The sequence below is a fragment of the Gymnodraco acuticeps genome, unplaced genomic scaffold (genome assembly GCF_902827175.1).
Source record: "Gymnodraco acuticeps unplaced genomic scaffold, fGymAcu1.1, whole genome shotgun sequence".
Taxonomy (NCBI): Eukaryota; Metazoa; Chordata; class Actinopteri; order Perciformes; family Bathydraconidae; genus Gymnodraco; species Gymnodraco acuticeps.
This window is the reverse complement of record NW_022990358.1, coordinates 403,726-413,493: the sequence shown is the minus strand read 5'-3', so window position 1 is coordinate 413,493 and position 9,768 is coordinate 403,726. Positions and strand designations below refer to the sequence as shown.

Below are 9,768 nucleotides of genomic sequence, written 5' to 3'. Positions count from 1 at the left end.
CAAGCAAAGTGCAACAACAAACTGCTTGGAGGTTTCTGAACCATATGCATAAATCAAGTTCTGCATCTTTGCAGGACTTTTTCTGTTACACATCAGCTTGAATTTGTCATCTCATCATTACTTTGGCTTCAATCCGCCATCCCTATTTAAAACATAACTTTTAAATCATGCACTCAATTGGTAGGCCTGCGTATGTAAACTAAAAATGTCAAAAGCATGCCAAAAGATCAAAGTCAAGATGGTGCAGAGCCTGTATATTCTCTGAAACAGATTTACAAAATTACAAATTAATCCACTAACAGTTTGCGATGCATGGAGCTAGTCGAGCTGTTCTGCAAGAGAAATAAGAAAGAAGGTACATACCTGTAGGAAAGCTTCTGTGCCTTCTTGCTGAAGATGTCTTGTTAAAGAGCTTTTCACTCTCCTCTCTCAGGGGACTCCGCCCCCTCATGCAGGATTAAAAAGTGGAGGCCAATCATAAGTTCAGGAACAAACCAATGAAGGGCCACCAACATGAGCTACACCGGCACAGACCGATCAAGTTGAGCTACGATTAAGCATGACCGCAGAGGGTCCGATATCACCGTCCTGTCTGACCTTGATTTTTTCCACGTTTATTCACATACACACACAATTAATTAATGGCTCATGTAGTGAGGATGGCATCCCATCAGTATTGAAATGAAATGTAACATTCTGGTTGTAAAACATTAGATACCGCAGATATTTGCCAGTCCTCATTTCCCAACAAAATGTACAGATATAGACTTAACTCAAGGAGTCAGACCATTGCATGGTTGTTTCTAAACGCTAACGTTGGGTTCAGGAACTTTAGTGAAATGGTTCAATTTAAGTCAGGTCATTGGGTAGCGTGTTAGAAAATGTGAGAGTTTTACAGTTTCTGCGAATCAAAGATGACCATCTAGATATGTTGGCAGGTTTTTTGCTTGGTTTGTAACTTTTGAGTCATTTGCAACTAGCAAGGTTTCTTTAGCACTGCTTGTATGCTTTTTTTGTTTGCACTTTTCAGTTGGGTATTCTATATTTGCAGTGCATTTCTGTGTTTGGTTGTTTAGCTTGTTTTCTAGTGGGGCATTGAGTCCTCAGCGCCAACCATATCTCCCTCTAATCACCATAACAAAACATTTGTAACAACATAATTCACTTTTTTTGCTTTTATTGTGTGTAAATATCTGTACATCAAACTGAGAAATGCATGGAAATATACAACAGCAAAGTTTGAATTTAAAGTATACAGTAATGTAAGAAAGCAATACTAACGCAGCGAATATTTTGAAGATTCCTGACATCAGAAAATAGCCAAAATAAATGAATAAATCTAAAACTCAGTAAAAGTCAACAATAAGGATAACAGTAATCCCAAGGACACAAAGGACATCGTGCTATAATCATGCTATAAACAAGTTTAGAGTCTATTGACATTCATAAGAAATCCATAGTGCAAAGCTATAACTATTTTACTAAAACAGTCCACAAGGTTTAAAATATGAATATGATTTAAAGATCACATTGGAAATGGAATTATAAAAAGAAAATGGTACACATAAAATAAAAATGTAGCTGTAGGGGCTTTGTATCATGTAAGAAACCTTTCAGGCTGATACTGGTGACAAGAGCAGGAATGTGATTATTCAAAATCAGAAAGATTTGTGCACAAAATCACTATATTACAAAACTGAAGAAATATGATTTGAAACAGGTTTTGATTGTCAAACATATGAATAAATATGACATTTGCAGTACATTTGCAGATTTGGAATGTGTGTAAACTACAAAGAGTTTTGCTGTAACATGCAAATGCAATAAAGTGGCAACTGCATCAATATAAACCTTAACGGATGAGCAATGATAAGAAAATGCTCCGTCATCCCCTGTGAGCTCAACGTCACCAAGATACAGGCGAGACAGTACGTTTAAGATACACATATTTCAACTGTACTCCAGCTGTTTAGGAAACCACGTGGGACCCAGACATATGCAGAAAGCTGACCTACCAACCAGGTCAAGTGGAAATTCCCCAGAGCGGTGCACCTCGAGCCTCTAATAACTGAGGTTTACGGGGGGTTTTGGTCTCTGGCAATTTAATTACTAATCATTTTGGTATACGCAATATTAAAGCTTAATATAAACTGACATGATACAGTGGGGGCCTTGATCTGAAATCAGCTCTCACTGTGATCAGATCTGGCCTGAGAGGCAAATATCACAGAGGTGGCCACAGTTGGTACTGCAGGTAGTGTGACACCCACAGAGACCCCCGGTAGTATTTTATCCCCACATGCAAGCTGCCTTAAAACACTATACTTTTGTGAGTTACAAATGATTCTTTGTACTCAATTATAGCTTTCTGCTAACTTTGTTGGTCTGTTGTTTGGTGCTGACTAGATAGTGTACAGTGTGTGCATCAGAGAAATATTGCATTATTAATATTAACATATTGATAAGGGCAATTCTCAGCAAATACAAACTATATACTATATTAACAATGGTTTAATGACTGTGTAATGTGAAAGGGGTTACACCTCATTGTTTTGATTTTAGACCTACATCCCGCAACTTCACAAATATGGTTGAGTCTTACAGCTCTCATAGACCTTGCTTCTTGCAGGAGAGGGCAACTGTTTTTTGGTTAATCTCTATATAAAAACACTGTGTAGCAAACACACACATTTAAAGAAAAGCTTGTTGGGAAAGTGAAGCTTTTTAACTGATATTCCTTTAAAGAGTTGGCGGAGACCAAAACAGAGCTCGAAGTAAAAATTCATAATCATGTTTCCAGCTTGTTCTGCTGCCCCAAGTGGCCAAAGAAGGGACTGTTTGCTCCCAGTGAGCAACGTGTCTTTGAACACATCATCAAGTTACTTTTATGTATTCTGTGTAAATGCTGCACAAAATGATACCCAGGGACTGAGCAGATTAATCTGGCCATTATCATACAAATCATCTAAAAATCATCTAACAATGTTTATGTGCAAGACTACAGAGGCAGGTTGTTTAGTATTTACAATGTGATAGCAGCAACATGTTAATTTCTAGTGCCATGTTTAAGTAGTTGTTTCTACCGTCATAACAGTACGATTGTATGGCAGAGTTGTGTATGTTATACAGTTCATTCTGTTTACGAAATATACACATCAGATATTTACACAACAAGGCACATTTTCTCCCGAGTTTCCTTAGCACAATAACTCGGGGTGTTTTATGAAACGACCCCTGCCATTAAGAAAGAAACTCAAGTTGTGTTTAATTATAGTTAATATTGTAAAGATGGATGTATATTTTGTCTAAGTGAATATGTTTGTGTGTAATGAAGTTAGCCAGGGGGTACTCGGGGTTCGATCTTCAGCGAGAGATCATAGAGGGTATCTTCATCCATCACTAGTGTCTTATCCAGGAGGAACTGAGTCACCTGGAGGACGTCATAAAAGACAAAATATTTTGTATTATTAGTTCAAAAAACACAAATGTTATGTTTCATAAGTAATGCATTTTATTAAACTCACCTTGAGCTGGTGCTCTATCCTGTAAGGTGCTTGCTGAAACTGACGAATCTCCCGGATAATATGAGAAATCTGAAAGAGTAGAGAGTTAATACTTAGACAACTGAAATTGACTGTTTGTTAAGCCCTTAGTTGCTTTTGCTATGCCTGTCAAGATCACAGTGTATAACTGCGACTGATTTAACATCGTAATGCCTTTTAATTGACTAAATTGTAAAATTGAGCGTTATATCTTTAAGCAGTGGTACACAAAAGCAGCTCCTTATTTCTAGCACACAACCTTTCATTTTGCAGTTGTTGCAGCAGACAGATTTAATCAACTTTAGCCAGCTAGCTTTTAAGCTAATTTAAGCGTCACCGAGTTGCCTCAAAATGCCACTGTCTGTTTTATAAGAAGAACCCTTTAAATTGATCCAAAATATATTTTTCAAACAATAAGTCTCTGCTCCCAGAGGGAGATAAGCAATGTGTACAACAAAGTATTTAAATGTGACCCCGCAAACTAATACTAAAACTAAAAATACTTAGTTAATGCTGTGCTCATTGGCCTACTGTATGTAAGCTTGTTAGCCTCACAAGCTAACGATTACTGATTATAAAACACAGTTTGTAAAGCCTTTTGTTCTGGGTAAGGCTTGAATAATGATTATAAAAGAAGAGGAGCAAGGAAATAATTGCATTCCTTACCATCCTCATTTTGGAGAAGTTAACCAGGCCTTCCTCTGTGAAGTTGGGTGTTCCCTCCTCAATGAAAGCCAGGTCAGTGAGGTACATGCCCAGGTACGGGACACATGGAGGGTTACAGCTACACACACATCGCAAACATGAACAAGTTATTAAAAAAGGGACTGTATTAAGACACTAATATGTCTGGTTAATAAGCAATGTTTACTTTTTCAGTGTCTCTCTGAGATTCTTGAACCGTCCTTCCGTTGACACAGTCTTCTGCAGCCTGTCCATGAGCGCCTTTGTCTAAAAACACAAATAAATCATAAAGGTTTTGTGCAGAGAGAGTAGGTTTATTTTTAAACAACAATGAAATAGTTCCAACCTGTTTGCAGACTTTGGCCCAGGTCTTCTTCAGCCTGTAGATGGGGCTGCGGTTCAGAGCCGAGGTGATCTCCAGCACGCCGTTGTAGTTGTTGAGGCAGCGGCAGATATCGGCCACTGCCAGCCACTTCTCTATGGAGTTAGCTCGGGAGCCAACGTCAGTGTGGGCCATGATCTGAGACGCCACCAGGTTACTCATCTGAGGACAGAGGGTGAGAGGAACACTTCTATTTCACTGACAAAAAGAAGACAACAATTGTTCAATTTCTGCATTACAATAAAGAAAAAACCCAAAATGAATTGTCCTTTAATATGCCGATTATTATTTCACTAAACCTTTTAAGAATTTGGCTTTAAAATCTCAGCAAACCTTCTAAATGGCTGTGACAATGTCCTCAAATCAAAGTTGACACATGCAACAGTGAGATCCACCAACATATTCAAATGTCATGATATATAACAAACAAAAACATCAAATACTCACATTTGAAAAAGTGGAACCAATTTAAAAAGATCATTTTTTGCTGAAAAATATTAAAATGCTAAATAAAATATCAACATAGCTGCTTTAATTTTGTGTCAATATACCTTTGGTTATTTTGCAGAATTTAAAGGAAAAAACCCTGTTTAGTCTTACATCATTAAAATGCTGGCTGGTCTTCATGATGTACGGCGTCCTCTCGGTTTTGTCGACCTTCATCCAGCCCTGACCGAGGAACTCCCTGCAGATCACAGTACAGTCAGACACACTGTATTTTTTGTTTGACATATGTTAACTCTACACATCATCATGCAAATATTCCGTAATCTTGTACACTATTTAAAGTAGTTCAAATGATGTCCAACTCAACCAAGTACAGCAATAAAATTATGCTTTTATTACATTTCTTATGTAATTAGTCATTACATTTGATTTACTATTGGAAAAAGTATTCTCTGTATGTATCTAATCGGATTATCATGTTCAGATGACCTGATGTGATCTGGCTAATATAGTATACTACCAACTGAGCCCATTATTGCAGTATCAAATAACAGTTATTTCTAGATAACCCTAGAGGATATGATTTGAAAAAATTACAGACCTGTAAAATACAAACATACCAAATTATCCTTGTGAAATGTGTTGTTTTAAGCAACGTTTGTACCGTCTGTATGATGTACTCACTCGTAGGGAATACTCCTGAACACGATGTGGTCCAGCATTGTGATCTGCTCTGCAAGCTCCATGGCTGAGAGGGACTCAAAACACTCCGCTTTAGGACTCTCGGCCTGGAACACACACAAACTATTTGTAGTCCAGACCTAATAGTAGTTTGGAATAACTAGATGTACTAGTACACTACGTTACCTCCACATACTGGGAATGCACCTATAACTCAATTCACCACGAGGCACAGAAACTACACTACAGCTACCTGTATGATTATCAGAGGTGGGAGTAAGTCATACATGTGCAAGTCATGAGCAAGTCTCAAGTCACTGTGGTGAGAGTCAAGCAAGTCAAGTCATTGCTCAGGTCAAGCAAGTCACAAGTCAAGTCATACGAAATTCTGATGAATAACCCCAGTTTCCGCATTTAAATCAGTTAAAATATTGTGGTTATGAAAAGTTTAGTTTTATTTTCAACATAAACAGCAATGGAGAGTGGGGCGCTGAAATGATAAGCCTATACATTCTAAAAGGGCTCTGAAGTGATAACAGGAGTACAACACAAATATTTTACATGTGTGTAAACTACTGTTCACGGTAATTTGAAAACAAATGCCGTTGTCGGACACACACAAACACACCGAACACACACATACAGAGCAGAGCTGAGCAGAGCACAAACACACACACACATCATGCGCCTTAGTGACCGGACATCTCCTTCATAAAACGAGTAATAGGGGGACTAATCGGGCAGTTCGATGTGTGTAGAGGTGTGTGTGGTTAAAACGTAGCAGCCTGCGGTCGCTTTTTAGCTGTTTAGCCTCCTGGTGCTGTAGCGATTTCATTAAAGTGAATGAGAGTCCGAGTTCGAAATACATCTAAAATAATGTATGCACTGCCATTTCCCAACATAAACATTACAGTCTGCAATGAAACGGCTGTCTCCTGTGTGCTCCACTTCCTACTTGGCGCTCCGGTAACTTTCTCAAGCCTCAAGTCCAAAAATATGCGACTCGAGTCCCCCACCTCTGATGATTATACATTATCATTATTCTTACCGCAATGAAGTGTAGTAGGGGACAGCTTTTCTGGAGATAAATTATTTCAAAAATTACCTTAAAATGCACTTATGATTAAGTATATTAATACATTGTGCTCCTAATAGGTGTTCATACTGACCATCTGTAATATGTCCTCTATCTTCAGCTGAGCATCATCTTGTTCTTCTTGAGAAAGTGCACTGAAGAACAAAACAGACACTGTTATGCACAGTGACACATCGCATCAACTGCAGATGTACTGCACTACATTTTCTTCAGTTTTAATATATGTTCTTTTCATTATGCTGGCATTATATGTAGATAGATAATACGTGAATCAGAAAAAAGCCATTTTTTCAATTTTATAACACCTTGCTGACTTTGTACCTTAAAATGTTTGATGTTGCTTTCCTCTCCTGAGGCAGCAGGTCAGGGTCTCGCAGCACCTCCTCCAGCAGATTGATCACCCCCATCTTCAGCTCAATGTTCATTTCAAAGTCCTGATGGAGAACACATTTATACATATTTAGTACTAAATTACAGCTACAGATAATATTTGGGTATTGCATGTTTGCAGAAAGACTGACTTGAGGAGATTCAGGTCAACAATGTCAAATGATGTCTATGATATCCATGTTATGATTATTCAAAGACATTTTGCTTGAATTTTAACCATATCTGCGTTATAATCAACACTAAGAGTATATTTTTGTGAACAGTTTAATATTTTAACCATAAAAGTCCCATTGACATATAATATCTCCTCTGCCAGGGAGTCCTGCAAAACTCAAATGTACACTGTATACAAGAACCAGAGAAAAAACAACAACGAACTAACAAACAAATATAGTAACCAGAGTCTCAAAGAATCAAGGAAAATCATGGCACTTTTGAAAAGCACATCAAACTGATTTAATTGTATTAAAGTGCATTCAAATCCATCCCAACTGCCTCTTAATGTAGCTGCAGACATGAGAAGGATGCCCTCTAGAGGGAAATGTACATATATTGGTGTATTTTTACTTAATCCCAGACAGAAAAGAAAAAAGGAAAAAAAAGAAATCACAAACAGTCTTAAAATCATGTTCACACTTATTTGGCAAGGGAAAGAGCTGCGTTAAAAACGTTCCTGTCAACAGCAACCACAGATCTAAAGCATTCAAATATATATTTGTAATTTACTTTAGTATTTTCTTAAACACATCAATCCTTCGAAATAAGGTTGATAAAAAATGAAGTTACGTTTTTCCTAAGTAAATGGTTTTGCTTCTTTACAAAGTGATGTTCTGTGGTGAAACTTAATGTCATAGCACACAGACTAATATTGCCCACATGGACCCAGAACTGTGTTTATTAAAAGGACCACTTAATACATTATAAATGTTCACTTTTCAGGCTACAAACATGCAGGTACGAAAATAGCATCTTATATAATCTTGAAAGAAAGTGATAGTTGTTTTAGTGTCCCAGGAGAGGAGGTTGACCTTTCTGCTCGCCTCATGGGTGGGAGGAGGACACGCAGAGCAAAGAGCACCTCCATCGGGGAAAACACACACACACACAGAGGGGGGTAGGCGTGATGGCAATGATAACAGACACAACAACAGAGTCTTTCAGGTGGGCTGGCTCAAAGTGTTTGGATCTTTTGGACGCATGTAAAGACTTTTTGTGGACTCACCTGAGAGTGCTTGGAAATCCAGTGTCGCAGCACGTTGAGAACTCTGTTGGTCGCAGCTCTCCGGATGATGAATTCCTTGTCACAGACTTTGTCAGAATTACTAAAACCTACGAGGGGTAAAGATAAGGGCAACAATTTTAAAAGTCTGAGGTCAGTATTGCTATTTAGCTTCCTGTTAACAGACTTCATTGTGATATGTGGAGTTTCAGATCTAAAGAAAAGTGGTGCAATTAGTACTCCTAAAGTGATAGTAAAAAAACGTACACATAAGTAAAAGTAGCTATACAACAGTATAGAAAAATAGAAAGTCCTGCATTCAATAGTTACATAATAAAAGTATAGCAATATCAAAATATGATAAAGGTACCAAAAGTACTCACTATGCAAAATGGCTCATTTCAGAAAATATATGTTAAACTATTGGATTCAAATTGTTGTTGCATTGTGTTCATCCCTTACATTTTATTTCTGGCAAAGTTGGAGCTACTCTAAATGCTTGTGAATTTGATCCTAACCTGTTATAATACTTCATAATTTAATTATTGGTTGCATTTGTATTATCAATGTGAATCTGCATCGTAACCAAAGTTATCGAATACATTTAGTGGAGTAAAAAGTACAATATGTGAGATATAGTGGAGTGGAAGTTTAAAGTAGCAGAACGTGGAAATTGTCAAGTATCTCAAATTGCATTTCTAAACAACGTGCAGTTCTAAATAAATTAACTTAGTCACTTTCCAACACAGACGACCTTCCTCTGTTGTGTCTCTTTTGACCTTAATGACTTGCCGTACTCACTCTGGGTGCTGCTATGCCCCGCAGCAGCTGTGGCGATTGCAAATGCTGAAGCTGGCGACAACGGGCAGCGCGAGTTATCCCCGGGTGTGACTGCAGGGAATAACAGACATTAGAAACACAAGGGAATACAATAAGTGTGTGTCTGTGTGTGTTTGTACTGGTCGTACCTCCTGACTGTCTGAAGCGGAGGTGTCTCGGTGTTGAAGGCGAGCGGCAGGGAGACATGTCGCCCGGCTCGCTGCTTGCCGGTGTTTCAGGGAGAAACTTGTCCATAGAAACTGACTCCAGAACAACTTTTACGGTAAAGGAAAGAGAGAGCTCAAACATTTGCAACATGATATTACAATACTTCATTCTTATTCTAAACATGGTTTGGTAAAATTCAGAAAATGTGAGAAATTACAGTAGAGTGGATACAAAAAACAATTCAACAATATAACTTTAAACAGGCTCTGGCTCATGTCTATTTTTGGCTTACTTGGTCCTAATCTGAGGTATTTTGGGTTTTGTTGGAGGGCTCATCCAT

General features: G+C 38.0%; 1 protein-coding gene across 5 annotated transcripts in view; it reads right to left on the bottom strand.

Moving 5' to 3' along the window:
* Positions 1 to 1,160: 1,160 nt before the first annotated feature.
* The window catches only part of rasgrf2a (Ras protein-specific guanine nucleotide-releasing factor 2a), a 35,782-nt gene continuing 27,174 nt past the window's right edge, over positions 1,161 to 9,768 (bottom strand). For 2 of the 5 annotated variants that reach the window (XM_034224102.1, XM_034224104.1), the window contains 13 exons: positions 9,410 to 9,535; positions 9,243 to 9,332; positions 8,445 to 8,551; positions 7,154 to 7,266; positions 6,906 to 6,966; positions 6,785 to 6,814; positions 5,740 to 5,843; positions 5,209 to 5,293; positions 4,573 to 4,770; positions 4,414 to 4,493; positions 4,209 to 4,326; positions 3,525 to 3,593; positions 1,161 to 3,430 (listed from right to left, as the gene is read on the bottom strand). In XM_034224102.1, coding sequence (XP_034079993.1) covers positions 3,335 to 3,430; positions 3,525 to 3,593; positions 4,209 to 4,326; positions 4,414 to 4,493; positions 4,573 to 4,770; positions 5,209 to 5,293; positions 5,740 to 5,843; positions 6,785 to 6,814; positions 6,906 to 6,966; positions 7,154 to 7,266; positions 8,445 to 8,551; positions 9,243 to 9,332; positions 9,410 to 9,535 — 1,277 coding nt within the window. In that variant the 3' untranslated portion in view covers positions 1,161 to 3,334. Of the gene's footprint in view, positions 3,431 to 3,524; positions 3,594 to 4,208; positions 4,327 to 4,413; positions 4,494 to 4,572; positions 4,771 to 5,208; positions 5,294 to 5,739; positions 5,844 to 6,784; positions 6,815 to 6,905; positions 6,967 to 7,153; positions 7,267 to 8,444; positions 8,552 to 9,242; positions 9,333 to 9,409; positions 9,536 to 9,768 lie in introns of those variants that run through there. The other 3 variants (XM_034224103.1, XM_034224105.1, XM_034224106.1) reach the window with 2 other exon arrangements.